The sequence below is a fragment of the Desmodus rotundus genome, chromosome 3, assembly GCF_022682495.2.
Source record: "Desmodus rotundus isolate HL8 chromosome 3, HLdesRot8A.1, whole genome shotgun sequence".
Lineage (NCBI taxonomy): Eukaryota > Metazoa > Chordata > Mammalia > Chiroptera > Phyllostomidae > Desmodus > Desmodus rotundus.
This window is the reverse complement of record NC_071389.1, coordinates 200,158,573-200,182,761: the sequence shown is the minus strand read 5'-3', so window position 1 is coordinate 200,182,761 and position 24,189 is coordinate 200,158,573. Positions and strand designations below refer to the sequence as shown.

At 64.5% G+C, this 24,189-nt stretch overlaps 2 protein-coding genes across 14 annotated transcripts in view; one reads left to right on the top strand and one right to left on the bottom strand.

The window, feature by feature from the left end:
• The window catches only part of CERK (ceramide kinase), a 32,101-nt gene extending 22,664 nt beyond the window's left edge, over window positions 1–9,437 (top strand). For 5 of the 6 annotated variants that reach the window (XM_053919756.2, XM_053919752.2, XM_053919757.2 and 2 more), the window contains 7 exons: window positions 1,453–1,527; window positions 2,407–2,559; window positions 3,144–3,249; window positions 3,938–4,014; window positions 4,688–4,893; window positions 5,678–5,877; window positions 7,181–9,437. In XM_053919756.2, coding sequence (XP_053775731.1) covers window positions 1,453–1,527; window positions 2,407–2,559; window positions 3,144–3,249; window positions 3,938–4,014; window positions 4,688–4,893; window positions 5,678–5,877; window positions 7,181–7,346 — 983 coding nt within the window. In that variant the 3' untranslated portion in view covers window positions 7,347–9,437. The remainder of the gene's footprint in view (window positions 1–1,452; window positions 1,528–2,406; window positions 2,560–3,143; window positions 3,250–3,937; window positions 4,015–4,687; window positions 4,894–5,677; window positions 5,878–7,180) is intronic. The other variant, XM_053919753.2, reaches the window with a different exon arrangement.
• GRAMD4 (GRAM domain containing 4) overlaps window positions 8,997–24,189 on the bottom strand; it is a 58,181-nt gene continuing 42,988 nt past the window's right edge. For 5 of the 8 annotated variants that reach the window (XM_053919747.1, XM_053919751.2, XM_053919749.2 and 2 more), the window contains exons 5-20: window positions 23,804–23,865; window positions 21,781–21,913; window positions 21,194–21,219; window positions 20,911–21,002; window positions 20,436–20,527; window positions 19,552–19,600; window positions 18,384–18,455; window positions 17,924–17,967; window positions 17,736–17,845; window positions 17,469–17,626; window positions 15,865–16,009; window positions 15,093–15,186; window positions 14,922–14,984; window positions 14,485–14,569; window positions 13,861–13,929; window positions 8,997–9,152 (exon numbers count right to left, since the gene is read on the bottom strand). In XM_053919747.1, the coding sequence (XP_053775722.1) occupies window positions 8,997–9,152; window positions 13,861–13,929; window positions 14,485–14,569; window positions 14,922–14,984; window positions 15,093–15,186; window positions 15,865–16,009; window positions 17,469–17,626; window positions 17,736–17,845; window positions 17,924–17,967; window positions 18,384–18,455; window positions 19,552–19,600; window positions 20,436–20,527; window positions 20,911–21,002; window positions 21,194–21,219; window positions 21,781–21,913; window positions 23,804–23,865 (1,450 nt within the window). Of the gene's footprint in view, window positions 9,153–12,151; window positions 13,464–13,860; window positions 13,930–14,484; window positions 14,570–14,921; window positions 14,985–15,092; window positions 15,187–15,864; window positions 16,010–17,468; window positions 17,627–17,735; window positions 17,846–17,923; window positions 17,968–18,383; window positions 18,456–19,551; window positions 19,601–20,435; window positions 20,528–20,910; window positions 21,003–21,193; window positions 21,220–21,780; window positions 21,914–23,803; window positions 23,866–24,189 lie in introns of those variants that run through there. The other 3 variants (XM_053919745.1, XM_053919746.1, XM_045187173.2) reach the window with 3 other exon arrangements.

Here is a 24,189-nt window from a genome sequence, read left to right as displayed (position 1 = left end):
GGAGTGTGAGGCTCTGGGAACTTCCGGAAAGTTCTAGGGGCATGAAGGACGCTACTTTGGGCCCTGGCTCCAGTTAATTCGGCGGCTCCTTCGCAGTTTGTTGTCCCAGGAACGACCGTGCAGCCGGCCTGGGTCCCTCGGGATACGGGGCAGGGTGCGGGCGGTAGTCTGGACCCGTGGTTTGGCCGAGTTGGTGACACTTTGAGAGTGAGCCAACCTTATAACCTTAAATGTGGGGCCAAAAGTTTTTACCTTTTGGCTCGCTTTTGAAACCAGATGTCACTCCAGACGAGGTTAACAAAAACACACGTTACACTGTGTGAGCACAAACACGCGTGCACGCATGTAAGTCGCTGTGAGAAGCCACATTCAGCCCGGAGTGCACACAGGTCCTACCGCTCTGACCTCACACCAGACCAGGTTCTGGATCTGGGACGAGGAGCCTGCAGCCAAACCCGGCTGCTGGGAACGGCAGACACCTGGGCTTCTCCGGAGGCCAGACTTGTAGGTGTCCCAGGGCCCATGGGCAGAGCCCTGCTGTCTGCCAGCCCGGGACCGGAACCTGTGAGCCCAGGGCAGCCTGACAGGTCGTGGTCAGTTGGCGGTGATACTGTACCATTGTACAAACCGCCACGTGGTTCATTCTCGGGAATTCTAGACCCGGGTTTCCCAGCTCTCCGACAGCCGCTCAGCCCGTCCCCAAACCTGTTCAGTCGGAACCTGGGCCGCGGGGTTCAGGAATCTGGTATGAAGTGGTGCCCTGGGGCATCCCCTGCCCACTCAGGTTGCGAACACCGGCGTAGATTCTGACCCAGCTCAGCAGCAGGACCAGTAGCCACGCCCTCGGGGTCCAGGTGGGTGGGGTGCCCTGAGGTCACCCCCATTCTGCAGATGTGCAGAGGGAGGAGGGGAGCCTGGCTCACTGTGCTCAGGGCAGTTCCAAGCAGGTCCAGCCTGGCACGCACAGCTGTCTGCCGAGGCAGCCACGCCTGAGACCTGGCCGGGCCTCCGGCTGTGAGCAGGCACGGGGGAGCGGAAGTGCCTTTCTGTGAGCGCGGTGCTTGTCTCTGTGTGCGGGCCTCCATGGTGCTTTTCCACGACCTGCCCAAGCCGTCCTGCTTTGCCTGCACTTTCCCACTGGCGACGTCACTGCCGTCCCCGTCCCCACTGGCAGGGCAGGCGCCATGCAGGGCGCCGAGCTGTGTCCCCTCCACCACCGCCGCCGGTGTTTCTTGGGGCTCCGCTCCCCGAGACCCGGTAGGTCACCTCAGAGTTTCCCATGAGTTAACGCCGGCATTTCCAGCATTCACATTGTAGGCCAGGTGCGCTTCCTCCCTACCTACCCCGGGCCGCGCCGAGCAGAGGGAACAGCTCAGCACGCACTTGATGGCAAACGTACATGTTCCCAAAGTTACGGTGCTGACGCGGAGGGGCCTGCTTTTCCCTCGTCAGGGTCGACAGACTGTGTGTGCTACTCGACGGTGGGCACCAACGACGCCGAGACGTCAGCCCTGCACATCATCGTGGGTAGGTCCCGCCAGCCGGCACCGCCTGGGGGCAGCTCAGGCCGAGCGAGGGGCCTGGGCACCTGTCCGCTGTCCGTCCCCCAACCCTGGGCTCCTGCCACCTCGTCCAACTTCCCACGCTGTCAGGGGGCCCTTCAGAAACTTGAGTCCTGCTGAGAGCTCTCCAGAGCCCCAGTGGGGGGGATGCCACGCACCCCGTGACCCGGCCAGCTCCCCTCAGCGTCCCCGTGCGCCAGCCAGGCCGCTGCCCCTCGGTCCCGACCTGCCCCACATCCGGCACTCTGCTTGCTGTCCATTCAGGGTCAGGGCTCTGACCCTCGTCACCCGGGCAGGCAGGCCTTCCCAGGCCAGAGTCCCCAGCCAGTGCCACAGCTGTCCCTGTCCTGCGTGCCCAGCCTTGCCGCTCCTCCAGTGTGAGCCGCCCCAAGGCTGGAGCGCCAGGGGCAGCCGCCGAACTGGTCAGGTTCGCCAAGGCCCCTGAGCAACAGGCACATGGCCCCTCTCCCCGTCCTCGCCCCAAACACTGCGTCACCCAAAGTCCCGGGATGCTGTGCGAGCAGAGCCGCCGTGCAGGATGGCGTGTCTTGACATGCGCCTTTCCTTCCTTGTCACCCCCCTGCCCCCGCGGGTGCCAGCGGACCAGCTCCGCCGGCACCCTCCTGCTGGACCCGCGCGGCCGCTTTCCGAGCCTGCTCTGCACGTGCTGTCCATTTGTCCTTTGACTCAAGAGCGGGGCCCCCAGAGAGCGGGCCACTGCCTTGGCGCCTCCTGCGTCGTTTGTTTTCATTACGTCTCCTTCAGCGCTTGCAGGAGGGGACAGCGAGGGGACCGGGTGAGGCAGATGGACAGGTAGCAGCTCCCCCTGGGCCTCTCTCCCCAGGGGACTCGCTGGCCATGGACGTGTCCTCGGTGCACCACCAGGGGGCGCTGCTGCGGTACTCGGTGTCCCTGCTGGGGTACGGCTTCTATGGGGACATCATCAAGGACAGCGAGAAGAAGCGCTGGATGGGTCTCATCAGATACGACTTTTCAGGTAACTGGGGACTCAGGCACGCGCGAAACTTCGGGCATTCCCGCACCTCGGTGGCCCCGTCTGCACCTGCGAGAGGAGGGCACCTGTGACAGATACACACCGAGGACCGGCCCCCTGCAGCCACAGGCCCTGGGCGCCACAGGCCTGCCCTCGGTCACAGCTGGTCCCTGTCATGTGATCACAGGGCAGTCAGTCAGTCAGCGTGGTTCAGGGCGGTGCGGCCTCCCAGTGCAGAAAAGACGCCAGGGAGGGCGGGGGCGGGGTCCGGCCCTCGGTGGATCGGTGGGCTCCTTGGCGGCGTGAATCGGCGGTGTTGGTCCGCACACCGCCCTCTCTCGTTCCTTTTGGGCAAGTCTGTGTTAAGTTAAATTGAGTAATTCCAGGTACTGAAGTCGAAAGCGTTTTCTGGGGAGAGGAGCGAATAGTAACCTGGGGCTTTACTCGTTGAAGAGGTCTATGCAGAACCGCTGCGCGGCCCTGCAGCCCACGTGTGGTGCAGTGTGGGCGGCGGGCAGGCCCTCTGTGCCCCGCCCCCGCCCCAGGGAGGCCCCGCCTGGCCCTGCTCTCAGAGGTTTTGTCCTCAGGTCTGAAGACCTTCCTGTCCCATCACTGCTACGAGGGCCTGGTGTCTTTCCTCCCGGCACAGCACACCGTGGGGTCGCCGCGGGATGGGAAGCCCTGCCGGGCGGGGTAAGCGTGGGGGCCGTGGCTGGTGACGGTAGAGCGGGCAGGACGTGGGCTCTGCTCCCGCTATGCGGTCTGAGGGTGGACGCAGAGGCTGTGGGTTTTTGAAGGGCCCTGGCTTCCCCTTGAAGCCTCTCAGATGCCGGACCCCCCCCCCCCCCCCGTCCTCTGAGTCTGAGACCCTGAGGTCAGAAAGGTGGGGGGCAGAGGTTGATGGACTCCCCGCGCCCTCCCCTGGATGAGCTGACACTGACAGCGTACATGAGGGCGCGGTGCCCGGGCCGCAAAGGTACCCTGGTCTCAGGACTCAGTTCCGAGTCACGCCCTACAATGACAGCAACATCCTCTGTCCTGTGGTGGTGACTTGGGCTCGGCGGGACACGCCTGCCAAACGGCGCCTTTCGCATCTGGTCCTCCAGCTGGCGCCGCGCCGCACCGGCCATGCCTGGGTGCCAGCACACGGGCCTCGGGGTGCTGCACCCCCGACAGAGGTCCCCAGTCTTCGAGAAGGACACGATGACATGCGATTTCTAACAGGAAATCAAATTTTGAGAGTTCAAAGTAACATGTAAAAGAAGCACTTTTAACTAAGCGTTTGACGTTGAACTGTCTACTGCGCGAGAGGACTCACAGTGCTTCTGCGTGCGCCGCCGGAGCCCGGGGCTCAGGGGAGGGCGGCCTCCTTGTCTTCCAGGTGCTTCGTCTGCAGGCAGAGCAGGCAGCAGCTGGAGGAGGAGCAGAAGAGGTCGCTCTACGGCTTGGAGAGTTCCGGTAAGGTCTCCAGGGCAGCTCCCTGCCCTCGCTGTGTGCTGGGAGAGCAGGTGCCGGAGCTGGCCCACTCCCCCGCCCCGCGGCCCTCCCTCGCTGCACCAGGCGGCGTCCCGTTTAAGGCCAGCAGCCACGGAGGGCAGCCATCGGCCAGGCTCAAGGGGAGAGCAGAGGTTTGGGAAGCCGATGTTTGACGCCTTCACTGGCGCTCCGGGCCAGCGCTGCTCAGTAGCGGGGGGTGGGCCGCCTCTGGCGGGGATTTGCCGGCCACTCGGAGAGGCACGGGCGCAGCTGTGCTCCGGAAGCAGCGTTCGCGGGCGCTGCCGCGTGGGTTCCGCAGGGTCTGCAGGTGTCACGAGGCGTGCTCCTCGGATCTTTTCTGCCGTTTCCAAGTGTGAAAGTCACCCTTAGCTCACAAGCAGGCCACGTGCGTGGCCCATTCTAAGTCGTTGTTCCAAAGTCCCCACGTGAGGGCCAGTGATGGTTTCCTGAGCGGGCGCCCAGCCTGCGTGGTGGGTGTCCTTAGCGAGTGACAGACAACGGGCTGCATGGCATCTGTCCCCAGCATGTGGCCGAGGGAGACCTGAGAGTGTCCAAAGCAGCGGGAGTGGGGGTCGGCCCTGCCCACCGGGGTGCCAGCGGACAACAGGCGCCCCGATGCCTCTGTCCGCTGCAGAGGAGGTGGAGGAGTGGCAAGTTGTCTGCGGCAAGTTCCTGGCCATCAACGCCACCAACATGTCCTGTGCGTGTCCCCGGAGCCCCAGGGGCCTGTCCCCAGCCGCCCACTTGGGAGACGGGTCCTGTGACCTGATCCTCATCCGGAAGTGCTCCAGGTTCAACTTCCTGCGGTTCCTCGTCCGGCACACCAACCAGCGCGACCAGGTGGGTGCGGGTTCCGTCCCTCGAGGCACCGCAGCTGCCTCCCCTCGTGAGCCCGTCTCGGAACGCACCGGAGAGGACAGGGTCCTCCATTCGCGCTGTACCCCGTTAACGCCAAGTCTCACTCGCCCCCGTCAAAGCTCACTCGAGAATACACTCTGGGCACACAGACCAGCATGCGTGGCCGCCCGTGTCGGCCTCTCCCTACTTGGACAGACAGCAGCAAGGCGGTGAGCCTCTGCTGCCCCTGTGGGCCGCATGCAGCGACCCTCCGCCCCCAGAGCCGGGCTGGGGTGCAGCCCCCCGCAGCCCCAGCCTGGTCGCCCGCATCCCTGCCCTGACGGCAGGGACGCTCCGAGCCTGACAGTGCAGGCAGCCGGGGATCAGTCTCGGACTTTAGTGAACTTCGCTTTTTAAAGACTTAATTGTACTAGTAAAAATGCGGCGCCCACGGTGTGTCTCCTGTGGCTGTTTGAACAGTTCTTGTGGGAAAAACAAGGACTTCTGCAAGTCTTGAGTCACACGCGGTGGTCGTGGCGGGCGAGGTGGGTTTCCAGAGGCTTTCCGAGTGCTGAGCTGGGTGCCTGCAAAGGCAGGTCCTGGACTTCTGTCCACCGCCAGGCGCCCAGTGAGCTGGACGCGTGGCCCAGAGCACTGCCCGGGGGCTGCGTCCCCAAGGGGGCCATGTGCACGTGGGGGCCGGGCCGGACTGGCGGGAGCTGACCTCAGGGCTGGCCACCCCTCCCCACACAGTAACTTTGGGAACACCTGTCCCCCCTCTTGCCAGTTCGACTTCTCCTTCGTCGAAGTTTACCGAGTCAAGAGATTCCAGTTTGTGTCGAAGCAGGCGGAGGATGAGGAGGGTGAGCCGGGCAAGCAGGGGCTGGGCCAGATCTGCAGCCACCACCCGCCCTGCTGCTGCGCCGTCTCCCGCAGCTCCTGGAACTGCGATGGGGAGGTGCTGCACAGCCCCGCCCTGGAGGTCAGGTGGGTGAGGCGCCCGTCGGCGTGGCTGGGCTGCAGAGGGTGCAGGCCCTGGCACCTGCGCTTCCACTTCTGGTGCCGTGGTTTTAATGAAGTCGGCTGCACAAGTCTGTGAAGCCCCTCCCAGGCTTGGCCTGGCGGGGAGGGGGGGGGGCCTCTTCCGGAAGGTGGAGTGCGGGAAGGGGGGCCCTCGCCTGCAGACCTGTTGGGGCTCACTGCATTTGGGGCCGGAAGCTGTGATTACGCCCCAGATCGCCGTGTACGTGACGTGTCACGTGACCAGGTGAGGGGGGGGGGTGTTCCCCCTGGAGAGATGCAATAGAGGAGGCTTTCTCCCCCGTAAGTGAGGTGTGGGTGTAAAGTCACACGACTCGGGAAGCACCGCGGCCGCTGGCAGAGGTCTTTAGGACCTCGGTCTGCTCTGAGGGCACCCGACGGGGGCACGTGCCGGTAACAACAGCGGGGGTCCCGGGAGCCAGGCATTGGGCCCGATGCCCCCGCCCGGGAGGACACAGGCATGCCGGACACCTCCAGCTCCATCCCCCGGGGGGACTGCAGTCCTGCCCCTAACGCATCACCTGAAGCAGCTCCGCAGCCGGCACACTCCTGGCCCAGGTGCAGCCTCGGGTCTTCCAGCTGCCGTGGGCGTCCACCAGAGCTGCTGGCCAGGGCGGGCTCTCGAGTCTGTCCCGGTCCCAGTGTGAGCGCCGCCCGTCTGCGGCCACGACGCGCTCAATGTGTGGGGACCACCCAGCAGACGTCTCCCGGCGAGCGAGGCCACGGGGCCACAGGGAGACCCGTGAGCTGACCACGCACACAGGGATTCAGCTTCTGTAGACTGACCTCACAAGTTAAGGCAACGGAATTTTTTATTAAAATGCTGGCTTATGAATTTACTAGAGAAATAGGACACTTTGGAAATTAGGAAGGGCGTTCTGTGAAGTGTGTGTGGCCCACACATCGTGATAAACATGACCACACCTGAGCGGGTGGCACAAGGGGCGGGGGGCGGGGGGCGGGGGGCGGGCTCCATTCTTGAGCATCTCAGGGGGCTGGCTGCCACCAGTCAATGGGATGGTGCACGGGCCGGGGTGGGGGGGACCTGTCAACGTGGCCTGCAGGTCCCACATACACACAGGACCTGGCAAGCCGGCGAGACCGAGGCAGGACAGTGGCTCCCTCCAGTCGCCCTGCGGGAGTTAGAACCCAGTCCTCTAATTGTGGGGTCTCCCCGCGGCCGTCACCTGCCCTCGTTTACGAAGCCGGCCTCTTGGGAGTGTGAATGATCACTGACCTGTCCTTACAGGGTTGGACCAGCGTCAGCCACGATGCACGCCCTGTCCGGGGTGAGGGTGACCCCACCTTGGAGCCAGGAGTCGGGGGCACGGGGGCTCCAGTGCGGCCCTTTGTCTCCACAGGGTCCACTGCCAGCTGGTGCGGCTGTTCGCACGGGGCATCGAAGAGAACCCTAAGCCAGAGCCCCGGCGCTGAGACGCCTCCTCCGATCGCCTGCCTTCTGGCCCCGCTTGGAAGTGCGAAAGTTGAGACTGCTACAGACCCATTATGTGGATACGTACATTTAAATTTAGAAATTTATTTTTGATAGTTAAACCTTGGTTTTAGGAAATACTCCTTTGCCCACGATTCTGTGGCCGCACCAGCCACTTCCAGTTCCACGTGATCGCTGGGTTGTGTTTCACAGGAGTTACTCTGGGTGAGCGGCCACTGTTGATTTGGGGCGCTGGTTCTTAGATCTTAGCAATGCAGACGCGCAGACTTGAAAACGGCCAGTTAGCGGCTCTGTCAGAGTCACTTTAGGGACAGTGTAAGGGGACTGCTCTCTGCTGAGGTCCCATCTGGCCGTGGGCCACCTGCGGGCACTCCGACCCACTTTGCAAGGCTCATCAGTAGTCGTCCATGGTCAGGTGCTGGGAGGCAGTGGGTTCTCTGCCCTCATTTTACCTTCATCCGAGCACCAGGTGAGGGCGCTGTTCCCAGGCCCTTTCTGCCAGGCACCCGCGATGCAGCAGAGCCCTGGGTCAGGCGCCCCACCCGGCAGCGGACCGCTCCTGGGGGAGGGGGCATGGAAGCGGTCCCTGCACCCTCACAATCAGCTGCCTCCCTGGCAGCAGCGAGCGTTGCCGCGACAATCCTGCTGGCTGCTCCGGCAGCAGCCGTACTGTTTGCAGTCGGAACACAATGCTTCATAGCCGCACAGGTGGGCAGGGTGGATGGAGAGGTGTGCCTCGTGACTTCCCCTGCCCCGGGGGCGGGGCCCCTCGTTCCGGGGTCCGTGCGGTGCGGCCCCGTCTGTTCTTTCCTCATCTTCACGGTTATTTCCACATGTTGGTTGGCAGCTGTGGCCTTCCTGCCCAGAAGAGTAACGAGGTGCCTGCCTTGTTAGTGCTCCAGCTGGCTGCAGGGCGCGGCCCCCGCCCAGGTCCTGGATGCACGGTGGCCGCAGGGCTCGGACGCGGCCTAGGGGCAGCGGCACTGCCGGCTGAGCTCCAGTTTGGGGCAGAGGGAAGGCCGGGCTGTCCCTTGAGGCGGCTGTGCCAGCTCTCACCGCGCGGGGCCTGGCTTGCTCTAGGTTCCGTTGGCCACCGCAGCCTGTGACAGACGTCGTGTGGTTTCAGAATTCACGCGTGGTGACTTTTGTCTGGAAGCACAAGTGAAATTTCCTATTTCACCATCCAGTCCCACCTGGGTCAGACAAAGCAGCTTTAGCAGTGTCTCTGTCTTTTTGGCGGGCCACGCTACTGAGGACCTCTGCTCGCACAGCTGAGTGGCTGCTGGGTGGGGGAGCCTGGGTGTAAGGTAGCTGTCCTCGGGCCATTGCCATTGTTTGCTCCGTGGGGAGGGAACCAAAGACGCGGGACCAGCAGCCCCGACGGTGAGGGTCTCTTTGCAGCGGGACTTGGCCGGGACGCCACGCCTCCTGCCTGCCCTGCAGACCGTGGCTCCTCACAGGTCTCCCCGGGCAGCCTTCATTCCTTGGGCCCCTGGGAAATGTTTCCCATGCTTGGGTCGCCCCGAAACCCACTGCTGGTTCCAGAAAGGTCCAGGCCACAGAGCAAGAAAACCAGCCATGCCGTGCGGTTCCCTGATGGCCTAGGCGGTGTTTACTGACTGCGTGCTGACATCCAAAATCGAACACTTGGAACTTTTGGAGGCCGGTGTGACCCTGTGGGCACCCCAGGAGCTCGCTGGCAGCCCATGCTGGTGCAGAAGTGCCTGTAAGACGTCCCCACATGGAGCCTCTGACATCCACGGGGACCCTGGATGGAGCAAGCACACATTTGCACTCGGGACTTGCAGGGGAAAACCCCCGAAGCTGAGGGTGGCTGGTGCAAGCAGGGGTGCTGAGAAGGGGGTCGGCGCTGCGGCGCCCATGGGGGTGGGTGGGCGCGGCACTCCCGCTCAGGCCGGTGCTGCGGGCGCTGCAGCTGGGAAGTGTGGGCAGGACAGGGCTGGCTGTCCCCTCTAATCGTGGTTTCAGGGTTCGAAAATGGCCACTTGCACGGATATTTGAGAAGACAAAAATAAAGTTACCTCGGGCAGAATTTGGCTGTTGTAAAGTAAACCGTACAAAGGGCCCCAGTCTGAGAAAAAAGCCTTGTGATTTCACCTCCCTCTGTGTTCCTGTCCGTCCCCAAGTCCCCAGGCTCTCACCACCCGGGGCGACCCTTACTCGGAGTTGCAGCCAGAGAGAAGGCTTCTGCTGGAAGGGGCCCCGTGTCCCCAAGAACTACAGGGGCACCAAAGGACCTTTCTTTTTCCCTGGACCTGCCAGGAAAAGCCAGGAGATGCCCTCCTAGAATGCAGGGCCCCTCCACAGACATGGGGCCCTGCCCCAACAAAGCCGGAGTCCGCTGAAGACACGCTGGGTCCAACACACACTAACATCCCCCACGGCAGACCCCCCGCCAGCCCGGCACAATCCCTTCCCTTAGCAAGACGGGGCCACACCACCCTGCCGCGGAGCACTGGGGCATCATACACCGCTCACCCGCCTGGGAAGAGGCAGAAATTCCAGTTGTGAACTATGGCCTCTATTGAATATGTACAGCTTTCACACCACCGCAACGGGAAAAAATCAAAGTTGAACCATCCTAAGTTGGGGCTGGTCCGGGCTGCTGTCAAACACACGCATTAGCGCGCACTGGCCAGCAGAGGGAGCCGGTCACACTGAAATGGGGCTGGCACGCCTTTTCCAAACAGGTGCCAGGCACCTGTGCACCTCTTTCTTGACAGATTAACAAACACACACACAGGCAGCCAGCCAGCCCAGCTCCCTCCTCACCCAGGGTTCCCCCCAGGAGCAGGGGTCCCCCCTGTGAGAAGTGGGTGGGGGCCTGCTGCCAGGAGGAGCCAGGGTGAGTGGGGGCTGCAGGGGATGGGAGATCAGGGAGGTCACTTTGGCTGGAAAATCAGAGTCCAGCGTCTCATTGGGAGTCACCCAGGGAGCACGGCAGGTGCTCCAGAGAGTGTTCATCGCGTGCCGGCTTCCCAGGGGCCGTGGTGGGGTCACGGCCACGTCCCCGCCCCAGGACAGCACTATGACAGACGGACTGTGGGCAGGCCGCACCCGGGAGCACAGCGAGCCTGGTGGGCCAGGCCTCCCCCGGCCCTGGCCCGGTCTCCAAGTGGCCCTGGCAGACCACTGCCTTGGGGGTTCTGGGTATGGGAGGCAGGGCGCCCCAGGACATACCCTGCACAGGCCAGCCTGAGGCCCCAGCAGTATCGGCGCTGAGTGGGCTCCTGCATCCCCGTGTCCAGTGTCGGTCCCTGGACTGGCCAAGACACATGCGCCATTGGGAACCCCTCTGCCTGCAGACCTTGCTCCCAGAGGTGCCCAGGGCCCCCCAGGAAGGGCACCTCTGGGTGGGGCTTGCACTCCCAAACTCCTGTGCTGTGTCTCCCCACTTCTGAGTTCCCCATACACCTTCGGGGTGATGGTACTGTACCCGCCGCCACAGGACCAGCCTCTGGCTGCCCCTCTGCCTCTGGAACCTGGCTCCCAGCCTCTTGCTGTGCACTGCCCCACCCCACAGCCCACTGTCCAGGGCCCTGCGCCCACTCGGCCTTCAACCAGGCGCCCCCCTGCCGCCCGCTGCCCTCCAGCGCCTGGTGGCTGCAGAGACCCTGACCCCACCTGCCCTCTCCAACGGCCCGCACTGCACAGGGCCCCCACCCCCCACCCCGCCTTAGCACAAAGCATTTCTAGTTTATTTAAATAAAAATTATAATTTATACAAGACTTTTTCTTTAAACAAACAAGGTTTTCTTTAAAAAATGTTACAGGGGTATTTTTCATCAGCTCTTCACACAGCATGGCCCCTCTGTTGCCTGGGGCAACACCGGCGATGCTTATTTACACACCCGAAACAGACAAGCCTCAGACATGAAAAATTCAACATTCATTCTAGTTCAGTGATTAGTCATAAAAATTAAGTATCTGCCCAGACTTTAAACAGTTCAGTAGAACGACAGGTTCTCTCCAGCGGGGACCCAAGGCCCGTACGGGGCCCAGCCCCTCCTGCCCACCGACCCAGTATGCAATGTGGGGACCCCGTCCTGGGCCCCGTGCCCCTCCACCCACAGGGCTGGGCGGACACACCGTCACGTGGTGAGTTTTCATCTCCCTTTAGTCTCGGAAGGGACTCCAACTGGACCACCCACTCTGCAGGAGAAAGGCGAGTCCTACGCCCCCACAGGGCCACCCCTGGGGCTCGGGACAGAACCCCAGCTCTGCTGACGCCCATGCGGGCCCCACGGTGGCCGGCCCCCGCAACAGCCCGGACCTGGGGGCAGCTCAGGGCCCACTAAGCCTTGCCTTGGACACCAAAGGGGGTTCCCTCTGGGGTTCATCCCCTGGGTGCACCCAAGGCCTCAGTGGACCCACAAGAGCCCGCCCACCTGCGTGGACGTGGGAGCCAAAGCCAAGGGTGGAAGTGGGTTCTGCCTTCATCTCCAACCTGCAGAATCCCATGAACGCCAGGTCAGGGTGCCCGAGAGCCGGGGGCGCTGCGGTCCCCTTAGACCTCACCGACGGGGAGGCGTGTGCCTGATCTGCCTGGTGGGCGTGGCTCCCCAAGGGCTCCAGGCTCCAGCAGGAGGCCTCACAGCCTCCCCGCCCCCGCTTCGCCCCTGGTTCCCGTGAAGGGGCGACAAGGGCAGCGCCGTCACTCTCCCCAAAACCAGCTCACAGCCAGGACTGGGGCAAAGGTAAAAACTACACGTGAAAAGTGATACAAAAATAAGAGAAACAGCTCGCTCTCTGTAAAAAATATAATCTGTTTCTTCAAAAAACCACCACCTCAGTGACTCGCAGAGGACTCAGGACGAGCCGAGGGGTCGGAGAGGTCCGTGCCGGGGAGCGCGTGACCCCACCACACGTTTCTGCCGTGGCCACAGGCCCGTTGCAACACGGAGCTGGCTTTCAGGCCTGTCCCGGAACAGACCGAGCCTGGCCACCTCCACCAGAGTGGCTTCCTGGGCAGGGGGGTCGGGGACGCAGGGGGAGCTGGATGACTGGGGGGCCAGGGGGTGAGGCTCACTACCACCCATGGGCGTGTAGGTGGGGGGACACGGCCAGGGACACCGTCCGACACTGGGGCCCAGCTGCCTGGTGCACAGCTCTAGGCCCGGCTCACGGTCACACCCACAGGGTCCTCCTAAGTGGCCTGAGCAGCACTGACCACCAGGGGCCCAGGACACTCCTGTCTGTCCCCACCCCCAGCCCTGGAGCCCCCTTACTGCCGCTGGTGGCTGAGCCCAGAGGCCCGTGGCAGCCACGCTGCAGCGACTGTCACCAGAAAGCCACCGAGGCTGGGCGGACACGGTCCTGGGCCTTTCCAGAGAGCGACGCATTAAACACTGCTCTGGGTACATGCTACTCTGCACCCACCTCGGATGCTGATGGCAGCCCCCTCGCCGGCTTGTGTGGCCCGGACAGCAGGTGGCCCAGATGGATGGTGGGCCCAACCCCGGCCTGAGGCGCAAGGGCCCCTGCCAAGGTTGGGCAGAGCCCCAGCCAGAGGGCGCGCTGAGGACCTGCTGCAGGGGACACGCAGCAGGAGTCCCGCTGACGGAGAGTAAGTCCTGCTGGCCGCTGACAGGTTGGTGACGGGGCTGATGTCCATCATTGGCGGCGTCCTTCAGCTATGGCTTTGGTGTGGAGGAGCATCCGGCCTCCGGGCGGCAGGGCTGCGCGGCTGGGACAGGGTGTGCCCTGCGTGTCGTCCTCTCCGGTGGCCTCGAGGACCCTCTGCCCTGTGTCCACAGTCTGGTGCATGCCGCACCCGCAGGCGGGCCAGCACCGTCCACGTGACCCAAACCCTGCATGAGGGGCCTGGACACGCAGGTTGGCCCGACAGAACCTCAGGTCGAGGGGCATTATTGCAAAGGTCGCAAGGACACCAGCTTCTTCCCCGCTACCCAACAGCTTAGAAAACGCCCTGCAGGGTCCAGCAGAGACGTCCCTAGCTGTCGCCACCCGCTGCTGCCGCCGCCGTGATTTTCACATACTGGCTGAAAATGGTCTCGAAGGCCTCGTCCCTGTGCACCATGGCGCCGAACACCAGCGGCTGGCAGGAGGAAGTGCCATCCCTGAGCCCACATGGCCAGGCGGGCAAGGGACAAGGCCATCCATGCCCGGGCCCTGGCTGGACCAGGGTCACATGCGCTCATGTCAGGTCTGGGTGCTCAGAGACAGGCCGGCCCCCAGAGGCCGGGCTTCAGAGAGACCAGGGCAGGAGGCGTGGTCTGGTCCCCCCCGCACCACCCCCCCAGTAGCTGTGCTGGGCCATTCCTGGCAGGCCTCAGCCTCGGGCCCCAAACTCGGTACAGCGAGAGGTTCCTGTGGCCACAAGGGATGGAGGGGGATAGGACAGGAGTAGGAGGGGACCCTCAGGGTCAGTGGCTCTAAGCCCACCATGGGGAAGCCTGGTCACACCCCTGGGCCACCCACCTGCCCCCACTTACCTTCTGGGTCGAAGGTGTGGTCACAGCGATCCCCATGCCCGACCCCGGGAGGACAGAGAGGACCTTGTACTGGGGACAGGAGTACATGTCACCACAGGCCTCTGTCAGCAGACAGGGCCCTGCCGTCCTCCCCGTACCTGGGGCATCCTCTGAGGGGCCCACGGACGACGAGACATACTGCAGGGAGCAGGTGGGCCCCGCCACCCCCACAAGTGTGCCTGCTCCACAGGGCCGCACGTGGGGGACACTGGCTGGAAAAAGCCAGAGTGGGGACGGCTGTCTGTGCTCTCACCTGAACCTGCCCCGGGGTGGGGGGGGTTCTCACGGACGAGGGTCAGATTGCACCGTGGTCAGAGGGGCCCAGACCCTGACCGCTGAGCCCACCTCGCCGCACTGTCCCACCCAAGCTGCGGGGGGACACCAGCCACTGGCCCACAGGAGGCGGGGGTGGCAGGGCCTTCTGGAAGGGGAGTCCTGATTGGGCGGCCAAAGCCATGCCCGGGAGTCTCCAGGTGGCACCTGCCCTCCCTGGAAACGTGTCCACCTTCCAAGCAAACCCTGCCAGCCCGCGCCCCCGTGGCCGTCCTCGTCCCGGAACTGGAGGGAGAACAGAGGGGCACCGACCTTCTGGATGTCCGTGATGTCCGCCAGCCGGATGACTTTGTTCCTCTTGGAGGAGCCGGACTTGGAGCTCTCGAAGCACAGGTAGCTGCCAGGGGGCGGGGCAAAACCCAGCACCTGGATCCGGGGGCCGCCAGCCACGGCCCCCCAGCCCAAGGGGACGAAAAGCGACCCGAAAAGAGAGCCCCCCTCCCTGTTAGGTGCTCTGGTCTTTTACTTTCATAAAAGAGCTTCACAGACTTTCAAGGCTAAAACCTCCCGCTCTGCACCGAACCTGAAATGCACCCCCAGACTCCAGGCCCCTGGGATGCCCCCAGCGAGGCCCATGAGTGTCCCGGAGGCCTAGCCGGGGGTGGGGAGGGGAGCCTGGGCCCTTGGCTGCTGCAGGGAGTATGGGGGACAGTTGGCCGGGGGCCCCCAAGACTGAGAACAGCCCCCACCTGACCTCCCACACGGGGCGGGGGGGGGTGCAGCCTTGGGGATAAGCTGTCTGCAGTCTCGCCCTAGGGGAGAAAAGGCAAAGCCGTCTTCAGCTGCTGTCCCCCAGAAGGAGCGTGACAAGGACCCGGCCTGCACCCCGACACTCCCTGGGAGCCCCCCGCCGCACTCACTTCTCCGTCACGTACAGCACGCCGTTGCGGATGTAGTCCGTGGGCATCTTCCGGTCCCGGTTGATCAGGCAGCAGCGCCAGCCATTCTCGCACACTGGGGGGACAGGACCGCCCGGGGTCTGCGGGGCCCGCCACGCCGGCTGCCCGAAGGGGCGCCCCCACGCACTCTCCCCCCAGGCCAAGGCCACGGGATGGGGCGGAGGCACGCGGACAAACGAGGTGGCCTTGGGGGTCCGCCAGAAGAACGTGCAGGCTCTTTGGCTTGTGGTTTTAAAGGGAAAGGACGCCGGTCGCACAGCAAAGGAAAAGAAACCAGACTCTGAGGGCGTTTCCCGTTCTAGGTCCCAGGACGAGGGGTCAGAAGGTCAAACTGAACCTAAATTCTCCAGGGCTTCCCTTCCACGGCCAGCACGGCGCTACAGGCCAGAAAACTTGAAGAGCCCAGCTCCCTGACAGCCCGGTGGTTTGGGGGTTCTGCAGGGAGATCCTTTCTGGGAGGTGGACAGGGACCGGGGCCCCCGTGTCAGACCAGCCACAGACTGGTCGCGGTCCATGGTGGCGGGCTGGGAGGACCTCAGGGCACCAGCTCCGCGGGACTCTGTCCGGGGCAGGCGGCTGGACATCTGCCATGCAGCCGTGCACTGTGGACGGACCCTCTCTGAGGGGCTGAAAGTCTGGAACCGAGGTGGCAGCCCCCCATCGACCCCACAGTGATGCGGGTCCCCACCCACCCCGCCCGGCCAGGCTGGTCGCGGGCTCACGGCACACGTACCCGCCAGCGGTCGCTCGTTCTCTGTCAAGTTAAAGATCTCGTGGAAACTGCCCTTCTTGGTGCCGTGGAAGCGGCCGGCGTCTTCGTCCTTGCTCAGGCTGGCGGGCGCGCTGGACACGCAGCCCCGCGAGGTGGTCGTCTGCAGCTGCCAACAGCACCGCGTCCCCGTCAGCCAGGCCAGCACAGAGAGGGACGGGGCTGGCACTCACACCGCCGCCCCCGTGCCAGCAGCACACGCAGACATGCGAACAGGCGCGTGTGCCCAGCTGTGGGGCGCTGGCTCCCCCACAGGCCCCGATGGGCACCTGGGCCTGGACGGCCCCTCCTGCTGGGCAAAAGCCCCGCTGCAGTGGGGGTACCCCATTCCCCCAGCAACGCCCTCACCCCAAAACGCCACACGGAGCCTGCACCCCAGCACACGCAGACCCGGGCGGCGGGCTCAGAGTCAGAACTGGTCATGGGACAGGCCACCAGAAGCAGCGTTAGGAAGTGAGACAGTCACAACACCGCACCACACAGCGTCAGCCCGCAGGAGGACCGGGCTCCCACACGGCACCATACCTTGTCGTGCCCTGACAGCTGGCCGGGAGGGAGACGGCAGACACGTGTGACCGTGACAGAAGGAAAACCGGGGTCCACGCAACACCAGGTCAGACATACACAGGCTCAGCGAGCTGCCAGCCCAGGCCTGGCCCATGCAGGGTCGCTGTCTGCCCAGGGGCCCACGTCCCGGCCCCCCGCACGGTCTCCTGCGAGTGGCCGGCACAAAGTGCTCCTGACCCCAGGAAGGCCCCGTCCGGGCCACGGAGGGCTCCCCACCACCTCGCTGTCTGGGAGCCAGGCTGCCAGTCTCACTGCCTCTTCCCTGGGGGGCCCGCCACCTCACACATGCCCACTGAGAACCCAGCTGCTGAGTTCAGCTCCCGACAAGATTCACTGTCCCCAAACTGGGACCATGACCCAGAGCTTCCCTCCCACGGACAGAAGTGTCAACAGGTCACGGAACACCCTTTCCTCAGAGCACACACACACACGAGGCCCTACAATCCAACACCACCTCCTCCAGGAAGCCCTCCTGGACCTGCCAGGAGTTTTACTGAGCCCAGAACTGCCCCGCTTGTCTGAGCCCCCAAGGACAGCACCTTGGCTGGCTCCGGACACAGTGTCCGATGAATGAAATGTGGACCTAGTGCCGGCCTGTGAGCACCTGTGAGTGCAGGGTGGGCCCGTCTTGTCCCCTGAGCCTCAGCTGGAGATAGCAGAACCTAGCACCCACCCCCAGAGTGACCACTGCCAGGGCTCCCTCCCCCAAGGCCCCCAGGCTCTCTGTGGCCATGACCAACATCCCACAGCCTGCGGGCCCTGGGCCTGCCCAGCCCCAGGGAGTCTTCGGGAGGGTCCCCGTGGGACCCGGCAGGACGGACCTCCACTGGCAGCCGGCCCCACCCAGGGCTGGCTGGCCCTTCAACACAGCAGAGCCAGGTCGCAGGAAAAACTCCTCAGTTGTGTGTTTCAAGGGCCCCATGAAACGGGAGGGACACAAGACCCCGGTCACCAAGCGCGAACGGTCCCACCCCCGGGGACCCCGCTGGAGGCAGGCTCACCCTGCGGGCCACGGCGGCGGTGCTGGAGCGCTCTTTGAGCTGGGGGTCGGTGGGGAGGCTCTTCCAGATGATGTAGGGGGTGTCATACTTGGCTCGCAGTCTCGGGCAGCGTTTGAAGATGAAGTCGATGAGGAAAAACTTGATTCCGGCGTAGAGTCCTGTGGGGGTACACAGCCCACATCACCAGGACTGGCCACTGAGCCCATTAGTGCCGCAGCGGCTCGGGACCAGCCCGTCCCCAAGCCCCCGACGGTGCCATCTGCTCACCCACGGCGAGCCCCAGCAGGCGGTAGGGGAAGAAGCAGGAAGCCAGGAAGGCAGCCCACAGCACGACATACAGCTTCTGCGTGATCTCCGGCTGCACCCACATGAACAGGCTGCAAGGGAGACGGGGCTCAGCCGGGCACAGGGTGTGCCCCAGACCCGGCAGTGGCGGCGGGCAGGCAGGGACTTACTTCTTGATCTTTTCCAGGATGTCGGCCATCTTGCCAAAGAGGTTCTGTGTGAAGCAGCAGCTGTGGTTAGGACGGACCCCGGGGCCGCGGATCTTCACAGCAGCACCAAGAGGGCCCCAGGCTCCTGGGCAGCCCCCCGCACCCCCCGCCCCCGCACCCCCCCTAGACCAGAGCCGGGTGCCGCAGCCTGTGGTCCTGCCCCGCCCCCGGCTGAGTCTGAATCGGGGGTTAACACAGGGATGGTGACACCAGACCCCGCCCTGTGTGCCCCCCACCCCAGGAGTTGGCCAGGCCCTGCCGGCAGGGTCTCTGACCAAATGAGGGGACCCTGCCATGCCTTGGGGCTGTCTCAGGTGTGCGTAGGGACCACAGTCAAACCGTCTACAGGTCAGCTGATGACAGCCAGACCGGGCCTGGAGACGGGGTGCTGGGGCCCCACTGGACAAGACCCGGGCAATACCTGGGCCTTCTGGGCGACGTCCAGCACCAGCTGGAACTTCTCCGACACGGTCAGGTCCTCCTTTGGAGGCTCCTTCAGTCAAAGGGGACAGAGTTTCCACTGAAACTAGCAGTTCCGAGACATCGCCGGCAAAACAGCACAAGGCCTCCCACCCGGGGCCCTGGCCGCTCTGCTGCCCCACAGCCAGAGGGACAGAGTCCCTGGGGGACCTGGCCCGAGGAGCCCACACAGGATGGCTGTTCTAGAGGACACCCCTTCCAGGCAAAAGGGTAGGTAGGCGGGCAATGGACAACCCCGTAACCACAGGGCTGAGGCTCAGACTAACATGCGATGGCTCACCTTTGAAGGTGCTTCTGAGGCCATGCAGACCCCCACCTCACTGTACAAGCAGGGAAACTGAGGCAAAGGGGGACCGGACTGGCCCCACTTATGCAAGTCATTCAACAAAACCCTCCCGAGAGCCCCCTGGCCCCAGTGGACACAGGCCTGGCCCCAGACATGCTCTCTGACCCGCCTCAGGGGCCCTGCCAGCACCGCCCACTCAGCATCCCTACTGTGTGCTTATGCACACAGTAGGTGCTCTAACGTCTGACAAGGTGCTGAGAGATCCTTCCTGCCCACACCCAGTGGTTCTGTCCCAGGGACCAGAGTCCACCCCAGAGCAAGGTCAGCAATTTCTTCCTGTGTAGGGGCCAGAGAGTGGACAGGTGTGGCTCTGCCACAGCCACTCCCCTCAGCTGTGCCAGCCCCGAGAGGCCAAGACAGGCCCAAGTGAGCAGGCACACCACTGATACCATGTCAGCGACAGAGTCAGGCAGCAGGCCGGAACTGGGGCGCCCTCGGGGCTGACCCCGCTCTGCACAGTGCTGGGCCAGCCCGCTGGTCACCTCTACCCACCCCATCATGGCCCAGCTGGGGAAGCTCAGGAGGGCAGGGCAGGGTGGGGCAGCTGGGGCCAGTGACAGGGACAGCTGTCAAGGGGTCAGGAAGCAGCTGCCTGGGGCTCCGGGCTGGAGACGGCTGGCCGCCTCCGCCCGGCCTGTCCTGGGCAGGCAGGACTCAGGGTGGGCACCCACGCAGCTGCTCCTGGAGGCCTCAGGGAGCTGTGGGGACCTAGCGAGGGCCTGACGCAGTGGAGACAGAGGAGGTCTTCACCCCTGGCACTCACCACCACTTCGGACACTTCCGGAACGATGCTCCACTGTATCCTCCAGCCCCTGGCAAGCAGAGAGGACGCAGAGTCGCAGGGCCACCCTCAGGGCCCCGCCCAGAGCACCCAATGGGAGGAGCGCCCTGGGGCACGGACGCAAGGGGCTTCAGAAGCCCCTGACCCTCGTGTCCCAGACCACCAGGGCCACTCGCTGGTGCAGACCACGCAGGTGGCCCTCCCGAGGCGGGCACGTTTAAAAGCCCCCAGGGGCAAGGGACAAGAAGCCTTTCAAGGTGAGTGGTGAGGCAGCCGCACACCTGTGGTGGACAAGTCTCGTCTGGGCAGTGGCCCCTTCCCCAGCATGTTTAAATGGTTCCCACAAAGCCCATTTCCAGTGGGCCAGCCTCCAGAAGCACCCGGAAAACAAGGGTATGGGAGAGTGCGTGCTGCGCGGCCAAGCTGGACACAGAGCGCAGGGCCCTCAGGCCTGGTGGCAGCAAGGCCACTGTGCCAGGGGGGCCACAGGTTCAGAGGAACCTGGTGGCCTGGGGGGGTATGGGTTGCACAGGGACACTGGCTTCCCTCCAGAGCCCCCACGGCCACAACCACACAGAGCCCAGGGCTCAGTCTGACCCGGCTCCTGCCCCACATACACCACCAGGGGCCACCCAGGGACCGGCGCCCTCGCCGCTCCGTCCACCCCATTCCACATCTCCCCGGGGGTCTCGGGGGACCTGGGGAGACCCAGGGGGAGGAGGGGCTGGGGAGTTTGGGAATCGGCCGCAGCAGCTCCAGCAAACCTGGGGATGCAAAGCCTGTCCCAGGGCTGACCCCCAAATGGCAGTGCACGCGGCAGCGTGGGGACACAGCACAACCACCCCCAAGGCCTCCAGCCCACCTACCTGGCTATGAGGTAATTGAGGGACAACCTCAGGATGGCCAGAAACAGGAACATGGGCACGGCCCAGCCGTGCCACACTGCATTCATGTAGACCTGCGGCGGGGGAGGGGGCAGGCGGCCACAGGGCAGTTCAGGTGGGGCGGCCAGGCCCACTTTCCCCAAAGCTCCCTGTCCACCCTGGGGGACGCCCTCCCTGCCCCAGGACTGGTGGCTCCCAGGCTGGCCTGGCCCCCAGGTCACCATGTGGCACCCAGTAGGAGGGACCCCCAGGTCCTACAGGGGCAGACAAGCCTCCCCACTGTCTCCTCTGAGCAGCTGGGAAAGCAGACAGGGGCACAGCCGCAGGGCCCTCTGCCAGGCAGGCTGACCTTCGCCTGACCCTCTGACACCCTCGTGCTGGAGAAACTGAGGCAGTCCTGCACAGGGAGGGCGCCTGCCCTGGCTGCCTCCCCCACCCCCACCCCGGGCGCACTCACGGTGAAGGCGATGGCAGACGTGTAGATGGAGTACCAGTCGGATAAGGCAGAGAGGTTCTTCACGAAGCTGGTGACAGGCTTGGCTCCACGCTCTGGGGACAGGGTGGAGGGCATGGTCAGCCGGCCCGTGGGCAGGCCTGGGGTCCGTCTGGCCACACCGGCCGAGGACCCAGACAAGCAAGGCACACCGCACACTGGAGAGGCTCTCGAGAAGGGTCACAGACCCCTCAGCCAGCCCCGCCCCCACCGGGGCTCAGCCCAGTCCAGGCCGGCAGGTACTCACTCAGTCGCCGCATGTTCTCCGTTAACCTGAAAGACGGAGGGGGGGGGGGGGGAGCGCTGAGCACCATCAGGGACTCACCTGTGGCTGCACCCCCAACAGCACACCTGCCAGGCTCCGCTGGCATGCACGTGGCAGTACCAGTGACCCAGACCTGCGGGAGCCACGCGCCTGGAAGCGCCTCACTGCTGCCCCCCACACTGGAGGGGGTCGTGCCTGCAGACTGCCCCTCGTCTCCTGCCTACGCTCCCCAGGGACCCGACCGCCCTGGGAACCCCGGGACCTATACCAGTGCCTGGCATAGGGCGCGTGTCCTGGACAGGCACAGGACCCCGTAAAGGCCAGGCAGTGGACACTGCCCCCAAGCCCACTGTCCCTGTGTGCGTCACAAGCCCGAGTTGGACCACAGAGGGGCGGGCATGGCGGAGGGGCAGCCCCCAGAAACTGTGAGACCCATGCACATCGACCACAGGAGACCCATCCCTAGAGGCCGGCGCAGCCAGGCCGGGGACCCACGCCACGGGCAGCCCCGCCCCCTGGCTTCCCTGAGAGCAGGCCTGGCCCCTGGAGGCCCCTCCCGGAGGGCCCACCTGCGGGCACTGAGGGGCTCCTCAGTCTCCACGGCGCTCTCCTCGGGCTGGAACCGGAAGTCCTCCACGTACTCCCCGAACCTCTCATAGAGCCACTTCTGCACGCGGGGGCACAGCCCCTGGCCCCGCCGGTCTGCGGGGACAGGTGGGGTCCAATGAGGCACCGGGCCGCGGGGGCCACGGGGCTGCAGAAGGGCGGGAGGGGGCTCAAGGAAACCCCGATGGTGGGGACAGGCCCACGAGCATGGGGCCGGACCTGCTTCCACCGCCAGGCGCACGCCAGCCCAGCTGGGCCTCCACAGGCCTCGCCCAGGGGTGCCTGATGGAGGCTGTCCCCACACCGGTGCCATCTGGGCAGGGTGTGCTGGTCTGCCCGGGAAGTGGGCTCATGCCCAGGACCCTGAGCCCCCGCCAGGGCACAGGTGTCGGGGACAGTATGCTGTGGGGACCCCCAGCAGTGAAGTGGCCTCTGCTCTTCCACAGTCAAGGATCGAGAAAGCCACCCACACCACAGACCCAGAAAACCGGACGAACCCCGTGGACCAGGGGCACCAAGGGCGCAGCACTCTGCCCCTCAAGACAGCAGGTCTTGGAGCCGCCCGCAGGGGGCGCTGTCCGCCACCATCACAGGGCCCAGTGAGAGGCTCTGCACAGGGGATTCCCCCCCCCCACAGAGGAGGGGGAGGGCCTGGGGGCTCTTGACAGGGCAGGGGCTCCGAGTGGGAGCCAGGGTCAGCTTTGTTCCCCATAGCAGCTGTGGACCTAGCGTACTTCTGAACGTGGACATTTGAAATGCAGCTAACGCTCACAAGCCATGAAATGTCCTTTTTCAACCACTAAAACATGTAAAAACACTCAAAATACAAGAGCAGATGGGTTGTAGTCTGCCGAGCCCCAGGTGTGGCTCAGGCCTGCTCTGGGCCGATGGGCTTTGGGGTCTGGTGCCCTGGGTGCAAGACTCCCCCGGCCCAGACTCCTGCCCCTGCCTCCCTCATGTTGGGCTGCACTTGGTGACTCCCAGGGGCCACAGCTCTCCCAAGGACTCAGCTGGATGCGGGTCCTGGAGGGGGCTGGAGCCACAAGGACCCGCAGAGTTGGGGTCTTGCACCCACATGGCCTATGCCCACAGGAGACGCATCACCATCACGCACGGCGTGGTTCTCGGGGTCCCCTGTGCTGTTTCTACCAGGGAGCCTGCACCGCCAACTGAGGAGCCAGAGAACCCAAGGAGACCAGGGCTCTGGGGGTGCAGCAGCCAACCATGCACTGCGACCCCCGGGTGTGGGGGAGGGACCCACACCAGCGTCCGTCCGGAAGGTGAGCAGGGCAGCCCTGACTGGGGTGGGGGGCCTCGGCTGGGCAGGGCCCCTGGGGCGGCCTTCCCTCTGGGCCTCCATTTCCTCGTCTCCACACTGGGCAGGGCTTACGGCTCAGGCCCTCCCGGGCCACCCTCCAAGCACCCTGCACAGGCAGGGGGCTTCCCATGAATGGTCAGCCTGTGGGAGTGGGTCCTGGGTCCGAGCACCAGAGGCCAGGGCCCACCACAGCCCCCATCAGGCCCCTCGACAGCCAGATGGAAACCCCAGCGTCCTCCCACGCCACCCCCCGAAGGACAATTTAGAAAGCGTGGCACGTGGAGAGAGCTGCGGAGCATGAGCTGCGGCAGGAAGAAGGGGGCGGAGACCAGGGTTGGTTCTGGGTCCCAACATGGGGAACAAGGAGACATGAACCAGCCACAGCTGCCCCCGCTGCTCACTCCTCCCCTGGGCAGGACGACCGGCCACACAGCCACCACCTCGGGGACTTCCCTTCGGGGAGGGCGGCGCCCACCCAGTGCTGCACGCCCACGAGAACCACAGCCACGTTTTCAAGGAGCGATGAGCGTCCGTTTGCTGCACAGCAGCAGCTTCACAGGGAGACACTGGCCTGGATCCGACCAGGAGGCCCCCGCTGGGAGCACGCATGTCCCGGAGCGGGACTGACACCCACCATCACCACCAGCACCCGCCGGGAGGGGGCCTACCTGTGCCATTACCGAGCTGGGCCTGGCCTTTTGGAGGCTGCTGAGCTGTCTGCTCCTCGGTTCTGGAAGAGGGGAGAAGAGGAGGGGCCTGAGGTCCGTCAGTTCAAAACACGGGCAGCGCTCAGAGAAAACCGCTCTGCGCATGAGACCCTCACTGCGTCGTTAGAGGCACAACTTTTGTCTCTTATTGACCAAGAAAACGTGCCTCATGAACGTACAGCCCTTTTCTTTCCTATTAATTTTCACACACGTGCTCCTTGCTTTACCAGTAGGCTCAGAATACACAGCCCTCTGTTGCTAATTAACTGGCCTGCTAATGAAAACATACTTAACACAAGGAATCATCAAGCACCACGCAAGGCTACAGACTGGGTGACCCTCTGCCC